The sequence below is a fragment of the Sycon ciliatum genome, chromosome 10 (genome assembly GCF_964019385.1).
Source record: "Sycon ciliatum chromosome 10, ocSycCili1.1, whole genome shotgun sequence".
In the NCBI taxonomy this organism is placed as follows: Eukaryota; Metazoa; Porifera; class Calcarea; order Leucosolenida; family Sycettidae; genus Sycon; species Sycon ciliatum.
The window spans coordinates 23,399,744-23,424,288 of NC_088652.1; the positions used below are offsets into that span (position 1 = coordinate 23,399,744).

Consider the following 24,545-nt stretch of genomic DNA (forward strand, 5'->3'; position numbering starts at 1 on the left):
GCGTAGGTTTCGTGGTAGCAAGTCTTCAGTGTACAATCATCTGCTGGCTAGTCCTGATTGTTGCGGTGCGTATTCCGACTCTTCGTTCACTGTATTGTGCCGTGGTCGTCATGGTTATGGTCTACAGTTAAAAGTGTTGGAAGCTATCTATCAGCGTCTGTACAAGCCTAATTTGTGTGTACAGAAAGATAGTATAATTGGGTTGAAATTGTTCAAGTAACGTGTCGTGTTTAGTGCGGCCAAGCTTGGCCGCTAATTTAATGTTCTAGGTGTAATGTACTGCTGTTATGTGTTATCACGTTGTCTTTCCTTCCTTTCTCCTTTGTTCATTTCTCGCTTTGATTGTTAAAATTCACACTTGTAAATTTCACTGTTGTTGCTCTTAGTGTTATTTCTCTAACTTAGATTTTCTATAATAGTTCAATTTTTGTTTCAGTGTCCTTTAGTACAACGACGATTCCTGATGAGTGTTGTACGAAAACGTGTTTGAATCCCTTTCTTTCTCTACACAATTTCTTCACATTTTTCATCGTTTTATTGCACATTGTCTCCACAGTTTTACAATACATGAATACAGTGTACACAAATGTCGATCCAGCTTGTATTACTGATTGCGGTTATTCTTCTTTTACTAGGGAATTCCCAACAGGCGTCAGCGCCTTTTTACAGGGAACCCTAGGTATAATTTGATGGATGAGCGAAATTCAGCTGGTGAACTAGACATGCGGCAAGCATACGGCCTACGACATAGTTGAGCTAGAACAACATCATCTACATGTACTTGATCGGACAGACACTACTAATGCAGAGCTGGACAAGCAACACATGACTGCCATACTACAGCACAGTGGTCTGCTTGTGCGGAACGTCAGCTCTTTTATCACATTACGTTAGCAAGACGGACAGAGACGACACGATGATAGAATACTGCGGAATACAACGGCTACAAATAACGCCTACACACACACACACACACACACACACACACACCGGTCTTGCTATTGACCAGACTAGCTAGCTAGACATTTAAACAAAGGACAGCTATCATTAGCAGCCGTTCTTGCTCGCTGCCGGAAAGAAATGGAGATTGATCTGCTTGATCAGCTCGACGAGATTCAGCGCCGTTCCCAGTTTTATGCGGAAGCGGTTTAGCATGTGCTCCTCACGCAGGTGGAGGAGAGCACGCCCGTTGATTTCATCGGCTTCGCAGGCTCGTGCTGCGGCGGCCATGTTGCAGGAGCGCAGGTAGAGAGCCACCTGGTTACAGGTCCACGTGTGCGGGTGGCCAGCGGGGAACTTACGGCCGACGATCATGTCTTCGTGTAGTGATGGCGACGATGACGACGACAACGCTTCCGGGGGAGCTATAAAAACACATGCACAGACACACACATGCACAGACACACACACACACACACGTGCACCAGTAAGAGCACAGTCACTATTTGAGACAATTTGCTGTCCAAAAATATGCAAAAAAACTGGTCAGCCAGTGACTGCAACATTCAGGAAATGATTACACAGACAGGATGTGCACTGAGTGCAGTACACAAGGAGCGTACAACACCACACTTCGGTATCACGGGCCTTCATGGCCCGTCTGCTGCAATAATTATGTAGTGTGTTAATTGACGAGGCATTGGATCAGCACTCCAGCAATGACAATTCGTACAAGCCTGTGCATCTGCATACACTTCGGGTGTTGTGTAACTTATCATGACTGATTGTGTTCTCCTACAATATAGACGTGTGATTTCAAAAAAACCGTTAGGCCAGCATCTATACCACATACAATCTGTGATCACTTTGTGCATAAAAAAATTGGAAATTGGGTGTTTGCTATCCGATCGCTTGGAAATCTATATGGGATTAATTGCAGGAAGGGCCTGAGCAATATTCCGAAAAAAAGAACTCGAAAGGCTCCAGCCAAATTTGAAATATTTCAAAAATGCCATGCGCCTATATTTTTGAAATGGACTGTAAGCTCCTGACTGAGAATGAAAGAGTTGCGTAACTGGTACGAAACTGTTGCGCAGCACTAAAGAGCACACTGATGAACCATAGAAATAGTCAACGGCTTTGCAACAGTGCTGGTGAGGCTTGTCAGGTGCAGGCCACATCCGCAGCCACATCCACAGCCACATCCTCCCGTTGATTGCTGTGCACCACGGCATAACCAACAGGGGCGTCGGGAGGTATTTTAGTGTGGTACGGTCAGCCATCGGAAGTACAATTTACTCGTGGGGGAGGGGTGGCTGAGCCAAATGTTTTGGAAATTTAGAGCCCAAATCAGTACATTCTATTGATTCACGGGGTACCTGGGGCGAATAATGGTACGGTCAATTGACGGCACCGTGTGCGACGCCCCTGACAAACTTACAGTGCATATGAACTGGCGTGACGATCTGGTGGCTTGGACCGGGCTCCATGATGTAGAGCTGTGCATTGCTATCCGTGTCCTCCGGCTCTGCAGACACTGTGATGGACATGCCGTCCTCACGCGCATCTAGACACACGTACAGCATATTGACACGCATGTATGCGTGCACACACGAGCGTGCGCACACACACACACACACACATGCACATACATACACACACACACGTACAGAGATAACAACATTTCAGAGAAGCCAAACTACGACTCGCGCAAGAGTTCATCAGACTGAATTTTCCGCATCGAAAGGAACATCATCCCCCTCAAGGACCAGGGCACAGCTGCAACACACTCAGAGTTTTGTGCACAAAATGAAGCATCATATGGGCTTGGACGCGATGATGTCAGAAGTCAACAAATAACGACTTCGGGGTCACACTGGATCCGCTCTGCCTGTAGTAAAATACAGTACAGTCAGACCTCGGTTAACCGCACACATCCGCTTTCCACTAAAATACAGTGCGTATCGGTTATAGTTTGGTCGTATACAAGAATATACTGCCTACAGGAATGAACACTCATTTTTTTCATAATCATAACACCTATTTTATGTGTATATTTATTCTTACAAGCAGAATTATCGCATTGGAGAATCACTTTTTCTGTCCAGTCGGACTCTTTCTTCCGACTTCTCTCGTATCTGCTGCTCCGCAGTCTATATTTGTAGTCGCCTAGCACGACCGGTCGACCGCGCGAGTATGATCCGTGTGTATCATGTGTACGTGTCCACATGCCAACGTGCGCGCATGCGCATATGATTATGTCACACGTGCATATGATATATGTCACACGTGCATTATGATATGTCACACGTGATTTATCGTGTGTAAGAAATATCGGGAATAAGAATCAAATGTCGTTTTTCAAACACCCACGCTATAACCGATACCTACTGTATCCGGATAGGGGGAGGGAACCGGATAACCGAACACCGGTTATGTTGAATATGCTGTACATCTGTAACCAGCGATTTTCTTCCCGACGGCGAGGGATCCAGATAAACGAGGAAAGGATAAGCGAGGTCTGACCGTATACGGGTGGGTTGGCCCCTCGTGCCGCATGTTGGTGTGAATTTGTCTGTACCATGAGTGGGAGCGCCCAGGCAAGTTACTACCGGTGGATGTGTCACCCTACTGTCGACGGAAACCACCCAAACCTGCATCATCCATATAAACACATGGATCCAAGTGGATCGAAAAGTCAGCGCTGCCATGACTCTGGGCTGGCTGACCCATATAGCACTTTCAAAGTCCAAACCCTATTGTAAAGTCATACAAGACAATTAATTTTGTTTGTAGCTAGTTGTTCCCATGGTAACAGAGCCTCCGCACCTACCTGTGCTGTACTCGAGTCTGATCGGCGGGGACCTCTTCAGGTCAACACCTGGCCATCGCGACGACTTGTCCGAACTAGCAGCAGAAGACTCCTGGGGAGAGAAGTAATCATTAGACGGCGTGCGCTGAGCCGAACGAGCCGGAATCAGGTCCGGAAGGCCGTTCTCGGCCGCGCCCGTCTTCGAGAAGCGAGAGCGTTTGCTATTGTGACCGTGATGCCGGTCGCGTTGCCCTGGCGATAGAGAGCCGTTGGCGCGGCCGGCCGGCTTGCCCGGCGCCGTCCCGTTGCTCCCCTCGCGCGATCGCTGCTGCTGCTGCGGAGCGCGGGATGAGGGCGGGGACGATTGTCGTGATGACGGCAGGGCCGAGGAGCTTGGCAACGGGGCGTAGGCGTGCGGCGAACCACCTCGTATCGCCGCCACCGTCGGTGAAACGGACATGCTGGCGCTGGGGTTCTCGTTGCTGGGCACGGCTATGGTCTGAACTCGTCTCTGCAGGTGATCGTTGGAGAACGAGGTGAGCACGGTGGCCAGCGTTGATTGGGCGGGGGTGCACGGTGCCGACGACTGAGTTACACCGTTGCTATGAGCGACGGGGGACTTGACGCTGCTAGCCGTGCTGACCGAGGAGGAGCGCTGGTGCTTCTGGCTCTGAGTGGAGGTGGACGCCGGGCTGAACGCCGATTTCCGCTGCTGCACACGCATGTTCACACATCCATGCACACACACACACACACACACACACACACACACACACATACACACACACACACACACACACATACATACGCACACACACATATACACACACACACACACACACACACACACACAAACACACACACACACACACACGGCAAGGCAGAAGAAACAAATTCATCGGTGGTGATGCGCATGTGCAAACTTCATTCTTTTTAATACGTTACCAGATTTTGAACCAAGTGTAAAGCTCCATTGGCCATTGGGTAGCATTTCACTACAATACCTGTCCTACAACAAAGCTAGTACGGCAACCAGAAACCATTCTACTGCAGTCTTTAACCAGTATCCATGACAACTGCAGTCTTTAACCAATATCCATCGCACTTACCCCCTCCCTCCATATTGGCCTCTATTCCCTGCCCATGGGAAGGTGAAAAAAATAAACAAAAATAAACTGCAGTGTTGAATCAGTATGCATGGCAACTGCAGTCCTTAAAACCAGTGACTGTGGAAGCTTACCTCGGAGTCTACATTGAAGGAGAACTCTTCGTTGCACAGCGAGTCCAGTATCTGTTTCATGGACTGGTTGCCCATGCGCACGCTGCTGCGCCAGTTCTTGCGCGAGCCGTAGCCCGTGGCCGTCTCGAACTCGGTGGGCGTCATCATGCGCCCGTTGTACTCGACGCACTGGCGCTTGGCGTGCATCATGGAACCCACGGCATCGGGCAGGTTGTCCACGTCCAGAATGGCGCGCTGCCCGTTGCACGTCACCTCCAGCTGCTGGCCGGCGTACTTGCGCTTGAAGCGCACGACCGGCTCGTCTGTTCACGTGCAGACGAACACGCATGCGTGCAAACACACACGCGTGCAAACACACACGCATACACATGCACACGCAGACACAAACACACACACAAACACACACATATGCATACACATGCACACACATACACATAAGTGCGAACAGTCAAACACACATGAACACACATACACATGCATTTCTCTAGTTTATAGAGAAAAGGTTTGGCAAACTGGCAAACTGCCCGAGGCTGAAGAGTGCTTGATACGCATGGGCACAGAGACTTGGATCCTTTCTCTTCCATATGCACAAGTACATTTCTCTATCCAGCCCTGGGCACTCACGGCAAACCACGATCCTGCTTTCAATCATAACAAGAGTACATAACCAAGAGTGTGCAACTCCTATCCCGAGCTGCGATGGGTTCACCCACGGCGGAATTTTTGTATTGCATCGTTCTTTGGCAGAAGTATGATCAAATGCGTATGCTTTCCCGCACATTTTTTGTAAATACGGTGAGAGTTCACCAGGTTCAGGACACATCGATCTATCGTCCGTTGTTCTGCTTCGACTACCGTAGCTGTGATGTACAAATTCTTTGTACTTTGATCTCTCGCTACGCATGATGGCATCAGCGAGCCAAACAGCCGCCAAAGACTGATGTCATAAAAAATTTCCGCAATGGGCTGGGGGATCGTCGATTTGCACACTCTTGGTTATGTACTCTTGATCATAGTCATGGTATAAAATGGAAATGAATGATCACTTAAAGGCCGGTATTTTACTACATTCTGTCAAGAGTACATAACCCCCCAGAGTGTGCAACGCCGACCCAGCTCTGCATAGGGTCTTGGTCGAGCGGAATCGGATCTTCTGATGTCATGTGTACACTCCACACCAGCGCAAGGCCGGTCTCGAGGCAGGGCACCATTGTTTTTGATCCGAGAGTACCCGCGACTCCCCGGGTTCCCCTCAGATGTGTACGGTATTATGACGCAAAGATCCGATTACGCTCGACTAAGACCCTATGCAGAGCTGGATCAGGCGTTGCACACTCTGGGGGGTTATGTACTCTTGATTCTGTACAGCCAGAACATTTCGTCGGTCAATAATTTCGTCCAACTCCAAAGAAATGGAGTTGGTCCGGGTGGAAATTTCGTCCACGGATCACAAGAGTGTATTGAAAAGCTGGGCAAATCGACATTAGTCCGGCATTTAATTTAGTCCAAAAGCTCCTTGGACGAAAAGGCGAAATTAAATTCAGACGAATATTTCTGCTTAATAAAATAATAATATAGTGAACGGGTCGGGTCCTAAGTCACCATTTTTACCTAGCCCGTTCACTAATATACAGTAGCTGCCAACCCTATAGGCGATACGCACTGTACATGTACAAGGGTTGTGTTTACGTACTGCGTCGCTGTCCATCGGGCGACAGCAGGCCACCGCCGCTGCTCTGCTTGTCCGTCGCGCGCACACCACGGCCGTTGGCGGCAGTCGAGGCACCGCCGCCACTGCCGCTGCTGCTGCTGCCGCTGTTGCGTCGCTCGGACGTGTGCTCAGTGGGCCCTGTCCACGTGCCATTACTACTACTCTGCTGTTGCTGCTGCTGGTGGTGACTACGCTTGCCGTGGTGCAGCTCAGGGGCAGTCATCGTCGACACGTGCTTAGCTGCAAACACAGACACAGCGAAACAAACAATATACCCATTAATGACGTAATTTGTACCATGAACACCCCACGCAGCCACCTGGGCATGGTCGCCTGGGGTGTTGAACAGCGAACAGTGCATTGCTGATGCCAGTGTACTCACATGCATTACTCGTACCTTCCATATTATTTTGGCTATGCGCAATGGGCTAGAACAGCTGGCGAGGTTTCTGTCCGTAAGAGACTAGTCTACCTTATCCTTGCTAACGTTGTGTTGCAGCGGCAACACACGCACCCACAGACACGTAAACACCCCCCCCCCCCCACACACACACACACACCTACACACACCTATACACACCTACACACACGCACGCACGCACGCACACACACACACACACACACACACACACACACACACACACACACAACACACACAAACCCAAACCCAAACGCACACACATGCACACAAACGCACACACATGGTAATGGAATTGCATGATTCGCAGTTCATTACAAAGGAATCACTCTTCCCCTTCGATCTTGTTCAAATTCTCTAAACGTACGATGTTTTCACATCGTAGATTTTCGAAAGATTCACATAATTTAGTATCATACTAGCAGCACCTGGCCAGCTTTGCCTGGCCGAACGTGGCATGCGGGTGAAGCAAGTACATGAACAGCACACGTGCTCAGCACGTGGTGGTGGCTACACGATTCGCACACTTCACGGCTGTTACGCAGTGGACATCTAACAAGATGGCGGCGAAAAGTTTGAAATCGCTGCGGATTTACTGAAATCCTTTCGACTTAGTACAAAATGTATAGAATTATATAATTTCGCCGGATTTAGTACTTTCTTTCGGTAAAGTCGGTCTAAACCCAAATATTTTTTGAAACGACAAGGAAGTAAGAACAGAAGTCTTGCTGTCGAAAACATCAAGAAGAATTATTATTGGAGGAAGTAGAAGTGAACAGTTAGAGTTAGACCTTACCTCTCTGGCTTTGCGTGTAGTCAGTGTTATGGCGGACTGGCTGGTTGATCTGCCTGCGATGGAGCAGTCCGCTGCCTCGATCGAACTTTGGGCCGTTGATCTGCAACGTCTGGCAGGGTGCATACGAGGTGTTGTTCTGCAACAGCATGCAGGCGCTCAAGCTCGCCGGGAATGGAACCGTATCTCTTCTCGAGCAGGTTGAACTCGGCGTGAATTCCTTCCGCGCCCTGCTCCGACAGTAGACCAAGCCCGACGTGCACTCTCCGCATCAGCGGCACAGTGTGTTCCTCAAGGAGGTGCAGCTTTGGAGTGATGTGACCTAAGCCAATCTCCACCACCTCGCTCCGACATTTCTGTAAGAACGAGGCAATGGAGAGCTCCAATTGCTGCAGTTCCTCCTCTCCACATTTGTTGCAATGGCTGAAGGAAGATCTGCACGCTGCGTACTGGCTGAACAGGGACTTGTACCGCTCACTGACTACTTGAGCGTCATTCTGCAGAGCTGGGCACCGATCTCCAATGACAATTGCTGGGGCCTCAGTGATAGCTGTGATCACGGCGGGCTTGAGGGCACGGTGGATATGGTTCCCTACAAAAGCACCGCCGTGATAGGCCTGCCGATGGATAATGTTCTTCTGCAGTACTGGCTCTATGGACGCTTCGCACGGGCCGAGAACATCCTTGCTGCGGCGCAACTTGGCCAGTTCGGCTTCAGCAATCTTCAGCTGCGAGCTACACTGCTCTGTGTCGGCCTGTGCTTGCTCAACCTCCCGTTGTAGCACGCCTGCGAGTGCTTCTATCGCCATGCCCTGTTGCTGGCCAAACAAGACGATGAAGTGCAGATGATTCTCCAGAGCGGTGGCTTTCGCTGTTGCTTCCGAGAACGCTGTTTTGCAGCCAGACAACTTGTGATTTGCAGTTGACAAGGCTCTAAACCGTCCACTGTCTTGCTCTTCAGCGTCGCATTGTTCTGCAAGCTGCATGTCCAGAAGACGGACCTCGCGTGTGAATACATCAAAGATCCACGGGAATACACCGAGGTCCAGGTGCAGCACTGGAATGATGGCGCGCGCAACGGGCACTGGCAATAGGACTGGTCGGATGGTGTTGTTATACAGCTTTGCCTTTGACAGCAGAGCACCTGCGCTAGTAAACTGTGCATAGTCCTCCGCCATCTTCTCTAAGGACCGTGCTCCATACTGTACGTCGCGGTTCGCTGGTGGGACCTGCATGTCTTTCTTCGTGCACAAGCAATGGAGGCAAGGCCTTACGCCACTGGAACCCGACAAGCCGTAGTTCATGGTTTGGTACTCGTAATCACCAAACAGATAAGGCACAATGGTCTTGCCTTTCCATTTCTGGCCCTGTAGCTCTGCAATTTGGTTCCGATACATTGAGAGTGCAGTTTCCAGGTTTGCCGGCAAGTCCTTCTCTGCAAACACGCAGATTGGCACAGTGTTGGCGAGTGAGTTTGGATGCATGGTGTTGGCGATTTGCATCACGAATTTAAATGTTGTCTTACCATGGTCACCGCCCAGCTTGACCCATATCTCCGTTTCTGGGATGGCGCCATCATGCCATGTCAGCTTACTGCCGCTGTCAAGTATGTCGAGGTAGTGGATAATGATGTCGGTTAGGTTTGGAAAGTAGACAGCTGCAGCAAGTGACAACTCGCCAGTCCGCTTGACAAAGGGGAGCTGCTTCACTGTGTATTTCGGCAAGGTGGTGGCGATGAATGAGCGAATGCTTCTCTCCGATTCAAGCTGAACTCCGAAGGAGCGGAGCCATCTGCGCAGCTTCCGGAGTTGCGCCCAAGGAAGGCTTAGATCGGCCTTCATGGCAAGGGCAGTGCCTGAAGGTGGTTTGATGCTGGTAGCGCCAAGTCCAGCAACGCCATGCCGTGTTGCATCTGCTGTGGTGCAAACTGTCTCTGTGATGCGCTCCATTTCCAGTGACCGTCGTTTCAGCGTCCTGGCTGATGCCTCCTCCGGCTGCTTGCTGCCAACTGTTGTTCGCATGAAAACTTGCGGTCTTCCTTGGCTGCTGGTTTTCACTTCCAGCCTCCCATCTTCTGCTTTGGCGGACACAAGGTGACAGGTCAGTCTGTCACTCACATCGCCCCGTAGCTTTGATGGTGACGCTGCTAAGATCTCCTCCACTGTTGCAGCTTTGGTTGCAGTACGAATGGGCGTTCCTGAGGATGTGGATGGATTGAACGGACATGATGTGACATGACCTCGTAATTCATGCTTCGAACGGTTGCGGGGCAACCTGACAATGCTGGTTCATGGAAGTCACAATGTACACCCCACTTGCTAACCATATTGCACACTAGCTTGCATGGCTTCTGCAGTGTCGCCAGTGCCATTGGCTGTCTGCATACTGGACATGTATTGTGACTCTTCATCCACGTGTGCACGCATGTTGAGCAGAATATATTTTCACAGCATTTGGCTTGAACTGCTCCATTTACCACTTGCAAACATATCATGCATTCCTGCACAGCTCCACTGTCAATAAACCGCTCTTTCTCTAATGCTGCTTCAGCCCGATACATAGGCGCTGCGTGCGCCGAAATCTCGTCCAAAGTAACTGCGGATGTTTGACTATCAGTGGTGTGTGCTACTGTGTTGGTGTCACCGCTGCTACTGCTGCTGGTGCGTCTTTGCTGAGAGCTAGGACTGCCTTCTGGCAGTTCTGCTGATGTTGATGCCGTTGATGTCTGTCGTTTTGCCGCTTGGCCACGCAGTTCACTGACGGCTTTCCGTTTCGGTGGACGGCCGCCCTTGGCTCGTACAGCATCACTCTTACATACGGCACAGTTAGATCTCGTATGTGGTTGCCATGTAACTGGGCCATTGCAGCCCCCACTACAATACTTATATGTGTCATCTCTCATTGAACGTGCAATAGCAAATTGACAAAGTGAGCACATGTACTGGGGATGCACGTCAGGGGAATCTTTGGAAACATCAATTTTAAAAACTTTGGCGATCTCTTCAACATAATTCTTCACCGGATATGGAGTTTTGTGACTAGCACTGGCAAGTTTTTGCCCACCAATGCGACACACGGATTCAAGAATACTCGAGTGGTGCTCCATCGCAGAGCAGAAAGCAACAAACAAGGCTAAAATGTCGATGCGCGATCGAGACTTCCTTTGCACGATCTGGGACAAGAGCGCGATTTTCGAGCTATAGAAGGTCTCTAGGGCCACCAAAAACACAGCAAGCAGCTGCGAAAACTCGGAGCCGGGATGTAGGCAGCAATGAAAGTAGAGCAGTTTTGGGAATCGAAAGAACAAAGGACGTGGAGGCGACATGGCGACAGAAACCTGTCGCCTCTTGGGAAAGACGATCCAAAAGGCATCAATGCGTTCCTTGAAGCTTCCCCTGGACGAAAATCGTGGTTGTATGGTAAACCGTGTCGATGGGAGACGATGGGAGCCAAAATGGCCTGGATACCAACGTGAAAAATGCAATTCTCAGCTATTCTCTGGGGGCCGTCGCGTTCAAAAATTCAAAAAGTTTCAAAAAAATGACGCCATTTTGAATGTCCGATTTTGTGATCTACGTAACAGCCGTGACTTCGCGTGCTCAGTGCTTCTGTGGCTGCTTCCGCTAGCTACACGATTCGCACGCTGCTTACACAGGACGTTCATGCCACCTAATGACTATGTGATGGACCTGTGAGTGGGATAGTCCAAATGTTGTCGTAATGGAAGCCCAGTTTACCCCAGATATCTGGTTTAATGGTCTGTATGTAATTGTTACGGGTGAAATTACCAGTACCCTCACCTGCTCTCGTAGTGGCCATAGGCTGTTCGTGGGGATCTGGCCCTGTGGCGGATGCATTTTCATCCGGGGGTGCTCCCACCCGCTGCGCATTTTGGCTTCTTCGTACCTCCGTGTCCCCTTGCGTCTCGAGTGACCTCGCTCTGGCAACTTGCATACGGCTTTGACTTCGGCGATGGTCTGCCTGCTCAGGTGTCTCATGCGAACGTGCCTCAGCAGCTCGGCGGCAGTTACGGTCTCTACGTTCTTGAGTTTGTTCATGCGTCTCCTGAGAGCGTGTCGCAGCAGTTTGTCGACGATTTAGAAGTCTGCGGCGATCAGCCTGTTCTTCAGTTTCCTTTGACCTTTCCCTCTGCTTTCGAACCCTGGCTTGTTCGCGTCTGCGGGCAATGGCCTCTTGATCGTCGGACGACGTTATTGATGAGGACCGGCGGCGTCTTTTCCCAGACCGCTGAAGTCCTGGTGAGGGAGGTTCTTCATCGTTGGAAGGAGAAGGAGGGACGTCTGTTACGCCTTCGGGTGGCTGGTCAGGGTTGTCCATCACCTGGTGGCGGATGAAGCGGCTCAAAACATTCATAAACTTACGAACAAAAGTGCGATGCGCTCTTCACTGCAGATCAGATGCAGAGTGCAGTCAGTGCAGATCTTTTGTATCCTTTTGCTGCAGAGAACGGTTCACGTGGTCCGCAGCGCTTGTGCGGCTGCTAGTGCTACCTATGGCCTAGGCTATAGGTGGCTACACGCTTCGCACGCTTCGCGTGCTCAGTGCTTCTGCGCGCGGCCGGCTGCATGCTACTGGTAGTACTGCTATAGCAGTAGCATGCTACTCGTACTGATCGTGTCTGCTACCTACACTGTTCGCACGCTTCGCGTGCTCAGCACGTGGTGGTGGCTACACGATTCGCACGCTTTACTTCGCGTGCTCAGTGCTTCAGCTAGCTGTGGCTGCTTCCGCTAGCTACACGATTCGCACGCTTCGCATGCTCAGTGCTTCTGCGGCCGCTAGCTACACTGTTCGCACGCTTCGCGTGCTCAGGGCCTAGGGCAGCGCTGCTCCGCAGCGCCTCTGCGTGACACACACACAAACACACCTCACAGGTGCCTCTTCTATAAGTAACTAGCAGCACCCGGCCAGCGTTGCCTGGCCGAACGTGGCATGCGGGTGAAGCAAGTACATGAACAGCACATTGCTGTGTAACACCGCATGACCGGGTAGTTGTTTATCAGATACTTATAGAACTGAGATTTACAATAGTGAAGGCTTATCCAATTATTGGGAAATTGTGCCTTAGGCATGTTGAGACATGTACGTACATGTACATGTGGCAGCTTGGACATAGAGAGTGTACTTGTGTTCAGCATATGGGATGATGGGATGCTTCATCCTCGAACAATAATGCGAACAGTAATGCGCAGCATGGTGAGTGAATGGAATCACGTGTAGAGTTCTCAGTTATTAGAGAGTGCACTTGTGTTCAGCATATGCCATGATATGGGATGATGGGATGCTTCATCCTCGAACAATAATGCGAACAGTAATGCGCAGCATGGTGAGTGAATGGAATCACGTATAGAGTTCTCAGTTATTGGGATTAGTCAGCCATGACAACAAATCGTCGGCAAAGTACTGCGGCACACCCGCAGACGTGCAGTCACTGTAGTGCAGCCGGGTAAACTAAACTGTCCCCGGGGAAAATTGCGGAAAAAATCGCAAAAAACGCGGGGAAAAACGCGGCATAATATGGCATAATTTGCGGTGAATTTGCGGTAAATATGCGGTGAATGCGGCAATTTTCAGTGAGTATGTAGTGAAATCAATCAGTTAGAAGTCTCTGGTGTAATCACTCGTCATATTTGAGTAAAAGGCCGGCACCGTGAGACGTTGCTGATCGAACAGTGCACTGTGTGTACGTGTAATGCAACAAAAAGTTCAAAAAACGCGGGAAAATCGCGGAAAACGCGGTCTTTTACAAAATCGCACAAAACGCGGAAAAAAACGCGGCCGCGGAATCGCAATTTTCCCCGGGGACAGACTAAATTTTCTCGTTTTGCCGTCATTGCACAAAATGTGAATGTTGTCTGGATTACCTACCCGGGAGCAACCCACATAAAACTGGCCATGAGCAAAGCATGGTGTTGTTAGGTCCAAACCAACAACCTTCAGGGACTGCCCTTGGGACTTGTTTATGGTCATGCAAAAGCAGACACGGAGTGGGAACTGGACACGTCGAAGTTGGAATGGCAAATAATTGGTGGATGTCGTGGGTATTTTCGGTATGTACACCGGTTCTCCTGCACCCGACCCAGTCAAAATCTCAGCTTCAATTACATGTCGCTGGATGCGCTTCACAATTAATCTTGTGGCTAGGTGGCTACACGATTCGCACGCTTCGCGTGCTCAGTGCTTCTGCGCGCGGCTGCTACTGCTACTCGTACTGATCGTGTCTGCTACCTACACTGTTCGCACGCTTCGCGTGCTCAGCACGTGGTGGTGGCTACACGATTCGCACGCTTCGCGTGCTCAGTGCTTCTGTGGCACGTGGCTGCTTCCGCTAGCTACACGATTCGCACGCTTCGCATGCTCAGTGCTTCTGCGGCCGCTAGCTACACTGTTCGCACGCTTCGCGTGCTCAGGGCAGCGTTGCTCCGCAGCGCTTCTGCGTGACACACACACAAACACACGTCACAGGTGCCTCTTCTTTATAAGTAAAGAAGAAGATGTTCACTCGCTTTGAATCGCTGATCAGATCATGATCATGTGGTCTGATCATGCTGTGCGCCATTTTTGCTATGGTTCTTTGATGCACGGTGAGGGCATGAACCTCGCGGCATCATGCTGGCTGTTGTGGATCTTCTTTACTCTCCTTTTAGACTCCTGTAAACAAGCCGTATTTGGGTGCTTGAGTGTGTGGAGCCGTATTTGGGTGCTTGAGTGTGAAGGAATTCGATAACAACACACACACACACACACACACACTACTACTACTACTACTACTGTAGCTTGGTTGCCACAAGGGCCACACCACTCCGAAAGGAGCCAGAGTCATTGTCAGGAGCAGAAACGGAGATGACGACTCAGGTCACTCTGTCGACGGAACTGACGGCTGCAGCGAGAACAGCGAACACCATACGACGCTCTATCAGACTTGGTTGCTCGATGGCCACGGTCGCACTTGTGACGTCTGAAACCAGGCACTGACTTGAACTGCCGATTGCATGTCACACACAAGAGAGAAGCTGGGACGTTGAGCGGAATAGGTGATGCCGGCGCGGACGCTTCCGATGGTTCCAGGGGCAAACAATGATGTACACGCAAGCCACCACGAGAGTGAAACCACCTCCTGCATGTACCACACTGCACAGCACCACGCTGTTCCTGGATGGGGAGACTTCGTTCTGCGGTACACTTGTGTCTTGCTTTGTCACCTGGCCGACGAAACGAACGGTGGCAGATAAGACAGTCCACCCGTTGAGATTGGTCATGGGAAGGACCGCCGAGGCTCGGCCCAACGGCAGACACCCGCCAGGCAGATCGATCCTGAGCAATCCCATACCAAGCTAGATGTTCAATGCCGATGTGCCGAAGATCAGCCGAAATCACATCCCTCCAGCGACGACGGGGACCACACGCAGGCCGAGGCGACGGTAGGAAGCCAAACAACAGCTGCTTGGGCACACGAACATCCGACATGCGGGCCACATGGCCAAGCCATTCAAGCCTCCGCTTCCGAAGCCGGGAGGACAATAGCGATGGATCACCCCACATCTCTCGGAGCTGCTCATTGGTGATGCGTTCCTCCCACTGTTGTGTTCGCGAAACACACAAGATGCCACGGATGCATTGGCGGTGGAAACTATCGAGGCGCCGGAGGTCACCCTGCAAAGGGCACCAGCACTCCGAAGCATACAGTAGCACTGTCATCACACAGGCGTTATACAATCGGCGCTTCACATGGAGTGAAAGATCACGATTAGCAAACACATCCTGGAGCGATCCAAAGGCACGCGAGGCGAGTGACAAACGCCTCGAAACGTCTCCTGCAGAACGCGCATCCGGAGTGATGACAGAACCCAGATAAACGAAGGAGGAAACATTTTCCACCACCTGTCCATGAAGCGGAATGCCAGCAGTGTCAACTGAAGTAACACCAACACCAGCCACCATAAACTTGGTCTTGGGTATACTCACAGTGAGGCCAAATTCAGCAGAAACATCCTGGAACGCCGTCAAGGCCAACACAGCATGCTCCCGCGAACCAACTACAAAGTTTGCATCGTCCGCATACTCAACATCAACAACAGCGGTCTGCTGATAGGTACGGGTTCGTCGTGCTGGGTTGAATAACTGGCCATCCAAGCGATAGTGAAATTGGATGCCAATGTCTGGGTCACGATCAGCGAGAACAGACCGCCAACGTTCAACCACCAGAGCCAGATAGAGGTTAAAGAGGATTGGGGCCATTACACACCCCTGCCTCAGGCCGTTCTCCACACGAATTTCATCCGTGACACCCCCAGGCACACGCACCTCCGCCACCATGCCATCATGAAATGACTCAATGACCTTGAGGAGAGTCGGAGGAATACCAAGGACAGAAAGAGCACGATACAGTGCAGCCCTAGGCACAGAATCATATGCCTTTCTCAAGTCCACGAAGATACAAAATATTTTTGTACGATGCTCGTATGCCTTTTCCACCAGTTGCCGGACAGTAAACACAGCATCAGCACAGCCACGGTTGGGTCGAAATCCGCACTGAGACTCCGGGAGGAGATGCTCGGCCCTAGATTGAAGGCGGTTCTGTATCAAGCGACCAGCCATCTTGCCCACCACCTCCAAAAGAGAGATCCCACGCCAATTGTCACAGAGCGATAGATCTCCACGCTTTGGGATTGGCACCAGCTGGGCATTCCGCCACTCCTGAGGAACACCACCTGTGGACCAGACAGTCAAAAGCAAGGCCAGCAAACATTCATGCAGCTCACTGGAGCCATACTTCACAAGTTCGGGCAGGATCCCCGATGCGCCAGCTGCCTTGCCATTAGCCATTGCACGTATAGCTCGACCAACTTCCTCAGGAGATGGAGGGATGGCGAGCTCCTCGTCGATGGGCCTGACCTCCAGCGTACCGAAAACGTCCAAGTCATAGAGGCTCCTGATATTAAGGACGTTTGAAAAGTGTTCATACCACCTGGACGAGATGGCCTCCAACGACGTGCATACAATGCCATCGGTGTCCTGGATGGATTGCACCTTCATGGGTGACACACACACACACACACACACACACACACACACACACACACACACACACACACACACACACACACACACACCACACACACACACACACACCTTGAACCTTGAAACTGCCACCTAAAGGTGATGCAGTGCCTCAAAGAGGCAAGGAGGGCAGAGTTACTTCTTGCATTTGTGTTGAGCCAGGTACTGGAGACGTGTGAACTTCCGAGAGCAGGTCGGGCATGGGATGGTGCGGCGCTCGGAGCCAGAGCTGCATGTTCTGCGGTTGCAGTTGTGCCGGCGGTGCCCAGCTTTGCTCCGGAAACAGCGGTCACAGGTGTGGCAGTGGTAATGACATTGGCTGCAATCAGGTGGGCGAGGTGCAACAATCTCTGGAACTGGAGCGTCACCAAGACTGGGAGAGCAGCTGTGCACAGCAAATCCACCTCGGCCAGCAAACCAACGATGGCACGTTTCGCACAACACAGCACCGGCCTGTTCATGGATCGGCTTCAGTCGCTCTTCCCTGCATTTGTGCCGCCGAAGTCCGCTTTCACTGGCGAAGAGTCGCTCACAGATCGCACAACACACTGACTTGGCTGTCGTTTCAAGGCGTTAACGCCGTGCAACAATAGCATCCGAGATGGACTGGATCCACTCGCCACGTTCAGCTGCGAGGTCGTACCAACCGGTGTATAGACCGAACGCCTTGAGGTCATCGCGTACCACATCACGCCATCGACGCCTGGGGCCATGAGCAGGGCGTGGAGTATGGAGCCACGAGAACAACACTGCCTTTGGGAGCCTGTGGTCGTCCATCCTGGCAATGTGGCCAAGCCACTGCAGCCGTCAACGGGCAACCATGTCAGCAACTGGCTCTGTAGCGCACATTCTATGCAGCAAGGCAGATGACAGGTGGTCCTCCCACTGTTTGGAACGCGAGATGCCGAGAATGACACGAACGCAGCGGTTGTGGAATTGTTCAAGGCGACGTATGTCGGCACGCAACAGTGTCCAGTTCTCAGCCCCGTACAACAGCACCGACAACACACAGCATGTGCACGTGTGTTGTTTCGTCTTGGATGTTAGTGAAGTGTTCCGAAAAACTGACGAGTAGAGGCTGCCAAAGGCCTTAGATGCAGCAGCTATGCGGTTGGACACATCGGTGTGGCATCGTCCGTCTGGTGTTACCACTGAGCCGAGATATGTAAACTGGCTGACATGCTGGGTGGCGTTGCCTTGTACGCTTAGCGGGGTACGGTCACTGTCGTTGATCTGATGCCCAACAGCCATGAACACTGTCTTTGCCATGTTGAGAGACAGCCCGAATGCTCCACTGACCTCCGCAAATATCTCAAGCATACGCTGAGCATCCGAGTGGCTGGGTGCAAACAAGGCTGCATCATCAGCAAACTCACCATCTGTGATGACCATATCATTACCACGCTTAGATCTCTTGAAAAGCTGACCATCGGCACAGGTACGGAGTGGAAAACCAGACACTCCACGCTCTTGGACGCGTGCGCACCAACGTTCCATCACTGCACCAGCAAACAAGTTGAAAAGGACTGGTGCCATTGTACACCCTTGGCGCAATCCGTTGCACACTGGGAAGCCTTCAGTGGGGGAACCATTAACGATGATCGTGGCTGTCATGTTGTCGTGAAAAGACTTCAGAAGGCTGACCAGTTGCTCCGGGACTCCCAGCTTCAGCAGGACAATCCACAGTGCAGCACGCGGAACAGAATCGTATGCCTTCCTCAAATCGACAAACACCAGGAATTCCTTGGATTGGTGCTCGTGACACTTCTCCACAACCTGGCGAACAACAAACGTCATGTCCGTGCAGGAGCGACCTTTCCGGAAACCACACTGTGATTCAGGCAGCACACTTTCGGCGACTTTCTGCAGTCGGTTTTGCAGCAGGCGTCCGAACAGCTTGCCAATGACGTCGAGGAGTGCGATGCCACGCCAGTTGTCGCAGCTAGTGAGGTCACCCTTCTTGGGTATCGGTATTATCTCAGCATTCACCCAATCTTGCGGTACTACGCCCTCCTCCCAAACCGCGGTAATGAGCTTAAACAGATTGGCATAGAATAGGTCGCAGTTGTATTTGACCATTTCCGGTAGAATGCCGGAGCTTCCAGCAGCTTTCCCGTTCGTAAGATAGCGAAGGCAGCGCTGGGCCTCTTCAGCAATGGGTGAGGTGGCCAGGTGTTTCATGATGTTGCGCTGCTGGACCAAGTCAATTTCAGATCGGACAAAGCCGCTTGGAAGGTTCAGCAGCTTTTCGAAATGTTCAGACCAGCGGTGCTGCTGTGCCTCAACGGACGAGCATGGTGAGCCATCAGTCTGTTTGATCAGGCACGACTTAGTGGGAATCAATCCGCGCCGGGCAGTCTGTAGATCCCGGATGCTGTTCCACACAGCCTTACACCCAAACTTCCTAGATTCGGCATCAGACGCAGTCTTACGGAACCAGTCCTCCTTAGCACTGCGAACAGCATCCCTTGCAGCTGAGCGCGCGCGGACAAACTCTCGCCGGACCAGAGGTGATGGATCTGCTAAAGATTTCTGGAATAGAGTGTTACGATGTGCAAGGAGAGGCTCGAGAGTGGCAGAACTGGTTGAGAACCAATCTGGCTGACGACGGCGACTCTTGCCTAGGACAGAGGTAGCTGCTTTAACTGTGGCGTCCCGTAGTGAACTCCATTGATCCTGAACTGAGGTCCCTGGTGCAGCGTCTTGCAGACAGTCGGATGAGGTATGGTACCACTCCGCCACAGTTGCTTGCCTTACTAAATCATCATCCTCTGATGCAGTTGGGTCAGCAGGTCCGAGCTGGGATACATCAAAGCGACGGCGATCAGGGGCCTTGCTCTTTGGCGGGTAGAAACGCCGGCGGCAACCAAGTGACAACGTTAGCCCGACAAGTTTGTGATCGGTCCCACACTCAGCAGACCGGTACACACGACAATCTGTACAGCGCTGAAAATCCCGCTGCCGGGTGATCACATAGTCAATACAGTGCCAGTGCTGTGAACGTGGGTGCACACACACACACACACACACACACACACACACACACACGCGCGCGCGCAGTAGCTAACCTTCGTTGATCAAACTTGACAGAACAGGATCAGGATAGTACGCAACTGGCTCTTTTGGTCTCAAATCCCGTTCACCTGCCATGCCGAGTTACAACACTGCGCATAGAAACACAAGAATGAGGGAAAGCACAAACTTTTAAATCCCCGAAACTATACAAAAGACGTTACTTTAGTAGTGTCCAGCAATAGCCAGGGTCCACACCGCTGCATTTCGTATCTGTGTGTGTGTGTGTGTGTGTGTGTGTGTGCGCGTGTTTGTTTCTGGCGTAGGGCATGCCTAGTGCTATCCCGTACATGTCCCGTACCGTACCATCAAAGACAGCTGGCTACCATATTCAAATAGGGCCTTCAACCGCAGCATCATCGCGTGAAGCAATGTGAAAGCTAAATTTTGACTTTCGTTAGTGCCGTCGATCGTAGGCTGCTACATATGTGCACACAGCACAGTACAGAGAGTTCGATATAGAAGCCCTACACATACGTGTTGTATTATGAGGCTCCGGACTGACCATTTGGAAGTTGAAATCAGGGAGCAGTAAAATACGAGTACTACTCCCTGATTAAAACGGTATGCACTGCTATGCAGTGTACTAGCATGTCGACGTGGCCAAGAAGTCGTGGAAGCGCCCCTGGGTCTATCAAATATTTGTAGGGTACAGTACAGCGAGAGTGCCCCACCACCACAACCCTTTCGGGGTTGGTTGTGGAGGTGATGTCCTGTGCGTACTGTGAGTCAACAAATATTCGGCGCTTGTTTATTTTCGGCTATTTCCGGCTTAGCCATGTTTGGCCGAAAATTTGTTGCGGCTGAAATTTAGTTTCGCAAGGTTCTGTGTGACAGTGTACACAGGCGGCAGCAGTACAGGCCGAAAATTCGATGCGGCCGAAATGGGTTTTAGCCCTGGGAGGCCGAAATTTGAACGGGACGAACATGTGTAGACTTACAGTAGATTGTACAGCATGTCTGTACACACTTTGTACACACTTTGTACACACTTTGTACACACTTTGTACTCACTTTGTACACACTTTGTACACACTTTGTACACACTTTGTACACACTTTGTACACACTTTGTACACACTTTGCTCTTTGGCAGTCAATCAGTACTCAGTCTACCTTCAGGCCGGCGCCAGGTGCCAGGTGGGTGCGAGCTCCTCCCACGAACACGGTAAGTGCGACCTTCGTACATTAAGGTTCTCACATCGTACAACCTTAGTTGCACTTTGCCATGCCACTTTCCTTTCCCTGGCTGTGAAATCAAAGTGGAGCGCTCTCACGGTACTTTAAATGTCACAACGCTTGAAACAACGTTCATATTTTCATAAAGGGCTGGAGCCTTACAAATTTAACGAAATTAAAGTGACAACGAAAGTAGTTCGTTGCGTCTTCCTTATAAGTAGTTTTACGGGCAATGTGTGTATGTAACGACGTTGCCAAGGCTTTTCACGAATACATCCATTGCGGGGTGTATATATGAATGCACGATCACAGCATATGGCAATGTTAAAGTGTTTTTTTACATTTTTTACGTCCGCTTCGGCCATTCAGTGTCTGGCTGTCTACTATTGCGTACTACTACTACTGTTATACACAACATGGGTACATGGGTACAGCTTTTTCTTCAATTTTTTAATACTTTGAAACTCGGGTATTGGGCCAATAATACAAGTTGTTGCACTTTCTGACTGTATATAGTATCTAGTTCTCGTTTCAATATGTCCTTTTCCTTTCTAATTTTTTATAATTATATTGTTTTACTCTTGACATCCTCCTCCAAAGTCACTCGTACTTGTTTGGGCAAAATAAAAATAAATACAACTAGACCGAGTTTAAACTTATCACGTGGCCATTGAAATCCAGGGAACGACCGGCGTGGTGCCAATGTACGTGCCCTGAAAGTGTAGTACCGTGTACACATCATACAACAAACATCTAAACGGCGAGTGTGTACCAGATGTACACATATCCTGTACCAAGATGTTTCAGTAATGCCATGCCGGCTACCTGGGTAGATCTGTACACATCGAAAAGTGGAGTACATTTTCATTTCCTCATTTCCTGAACCCAGACTAAAATGTGTAGTACTGTACACTGTACCGGTAACATGTCAAGAGTATAACACCCAACCCCCCCCCCCCCCTACTAAAGAGTGCGCAACTCCTGATACCCTTTCTGAAAAGAAGAGGTGGCTGCAGCGGTGCTGGTGAAACTGGAGTATCTCAGCTGACCTATGGGGTCGTCGCAAAAGTTTTTTTGTCGTCCCTGAAACGAACATGAGTCATTTGGGGGGGGGGGGGGGGGAGGGGTGCGAGCCAAAATCGCAAGTCGACCGACACTGTACATATGACAAGTACATGCATGCGATTTTCGTCGTCCAGCATAGCAAGCTGTGTTCGTTTCAGAGGGAGGGGAGGGGGTCCGAGTACGAAATGAACGATGTTCGTTTCAGGGACGACAGAAAACTTTTGCGACGACCCCTAAGGTCTCAGCTTCAGTGACACTCCAGTGCATCAGGGCACTGTGACAAAACTCCACTGCCATTTCTGGGATCCGAGAACGAGCGCCAGTGAAGGTCCCAGCAGACGTGCATCTACCACTAATGCGCGAGTGTGTCACGGGACAACAGAGTAGTGCCCGACAAAGTCTTTTTAAAAGTACTGTAGTTTTACACATTTTCGGTGTATTTATTTTTATTTTCGGGTACTTTCAGTTCATCTGTTTCATACCTAAAATGTCAATAACCATGCAAATAAACACTAACACACATAATCCAAAAGGGCACTGCTTCTTTGTACCTAAATTTTCTGTTCACCTAACCTGGCCTCTCGACCTCATACCTATTCACTGTTTTTCAGGTCTTCGGGCACCAAAAAAGTCTCAGTAAATTCGATCTGTCGTTATTTTCGAGGTCGTTATACCCGATCCATAATGTACAGAAAGGACTTGCTAAACGACTTGGGCAACAGAATTGTGTCGCTAAACTCGATTTGATTCGTTATATCCAATCTCCACAGTATGTATGATATTATTTTGCAACCGACATGTTCGGCTGCTGTTCCTCCGCTAGCGCTAGAGATCGCCCGCACACGTGCTATGCTGCGTGAATACAGCCTCTCCAAGCTGCTCAATCCTGGACCATCGTGGAGAGTTCGTCAAGATGGCGCACATACAACTCTCAACGACTCAAGACGATGTAGTTTTAAGTGTATCTGGGGCCCGGATTCGGCGGTTATCGTGGCATATCGCCAATGCTGCATGTTTCGCCCGACCAGACAATTCTGTACAACTTCTAGCCACGTCTACAATAGGGTACAATCGCTTCTAATGACGTCGAGCGACCACAAGCAACTTACTGTATATAATTATTATGTACAGCATCTGGAGTGATGACGTCATCAGTCTCAATGTACACGTGTCCAAAAAAGACAATGCGCCGAGAGCCGCCGATCCACCCAGGCCGGCCCCGTGGAAAAAATCAAAATCTGCGCTCCTCCGCCTCTCCGACCTCGGTCATTCATTCAACGAGCTTTGGACAGACCATGCGAGTGTACACAGAAACATACTGCTCTCATAACTCATGAACTAACTAACTAACTTACGCGGTCTACAGGATTTGTACTACATGATTGCGATGACAAAATTTCACAGCGCAAGAAGACATCAGTCGCAAAGAGCAGAGACTCGACGCGCAATTCAGTTTCGGGAAACGTAGCATTCTTACCTTGAGAATAGCCTCTCGATTCAAAGTTCAACCGTCGTCAAACAGAAGCCAATGCGACCAGGGACAGTACGACAGCTAGGCAAGGTTCCAGGACGGCAACAGCAATGGACGAAGCCAACACAACGGTTACTATAGCACTATGATATGCGAAATAATAATTGCAGATCCCGACGGGGTGCGGCGTCCACGGCCAAAAAAAGTTCAGCGCAGGAATCTGCCTCCACCCCCTCTTTTTCTGCTGGCGTTGGATATGCAACTAATGACATAAACTCGGTTGTTGAAAACGAGTGCAATGCACCACAATGGCCCGGATTGACAAGAATATAATACAAGTAGCACTGTAAAAGCGCTGGTAACACTCATGTTGCAGCCATGTCAGTTGTGATTAGCTTTCCAAGTCAAGCCTGTTGTTGTTGTTGTAGAAGTTTATTTAACGTCGCACCACAAACAGGCGATTTCGCCTCCTTAAGCCTGCTGCAGAAATTATTGCACTCTGACCAGCTTGAGTGGCCCAGGACTGCCAGTTGTGGAGAACAGGAGTGATGCTTGTATATACGCTTGTATTTACATGATGTACTTCGAAGTAACGTTAGGTGTATTACTTGTGTGTTCTTCTGCCTGTGCGCGTGTACATGTGCTGGTCAGTGTGGAACCGCCATCCATATCAGATCATACAGCTGCTATCAGTCTCAGCAGCTTATATCTGGCAAATAGGGTTTTAGTGACTCGATTTTGCTTACTGTGTTCAACAGAGTGGCA

The 24,545-nt window shown here is 50.4% G+C and overlaps 1 protein-coding gene across 5 annotated transcripts; it reads right to left on the reverse strand.

The window, feature by feature from the left end:
• Nucleotides 1-567: 567 nt before the first annotated feature.
• Nucleotides 568-23,890, reverse strand: LOC135825549 (uncharacterized). 5 transcript variants are annotated; one of them, XM_065338163.1, is made up of 7 exons: nt 23,787-23,890; nt 20,063-20,158; nt 6,685-6,942; nt 4,992-5,293; nt 3,773-4,463; nt 2,381-2,506; nt 580-1,364 (listed from the first exon to the last, which is right to left on the reverse strand). In XM_065338163.1, exons 2-7 carry the CDS (start codon nt 20,142-20,144, stop codon nt 1,048-1,050), a joined length of 1,776 nt encoding a protein of 591 aa, XP_065194235.1. In that variant the 5' UTR covers nt 20,145-20,158; nt 23,787-23,890; the 3' UTR covers nt 580-1,047. The 5 variants fall into 5 exon arrangements, with proteins under 5 accessions (XP_065194232.1, XP_065194231.1, XP_065194234.1 ...); XM_065338160.1 differs by lacking the exons at nt 20,063-20,158; nt 23,787-23,890 and adding an exon at nt 11,714-12,344 and having other exon boundaries at nt 568-1,364; nt 3,773-4,460; XM_065338159.1 differs by lacking the exons at nt 20,063-20,158; nt 23,787-23,890 and adding an exon at nt 11,714-12,339 and having other exon boundaries at nt 576-1,364.
• Nucleotides 23,891-24,545: the final 655 nt, after the last annotated feature.

Coding starts and splice junctions, on each gene's coding strand:
- LOC135825549 (XM_065338159.1), bottom strand. CDS start 12,287: ATGAATGTTTTGAGCCGCTTCATCCGCCACCAGGTGATGGACAACCCT. Junction 5,294..6,684: donor GCCCGATGGACAGCGACGCA/GTACGTAAACAC, acceptor GCACGTGAACAG/ACGAGCCGGTCGTGCGCTTC. Junction 4,464..4,991: donor CCTTCAATGTAGACTCCGAG/GTAAGCTTCCAC, acceptor ATGCGTGTGCAG/CAGCGGAAATCGGCGTTCAG.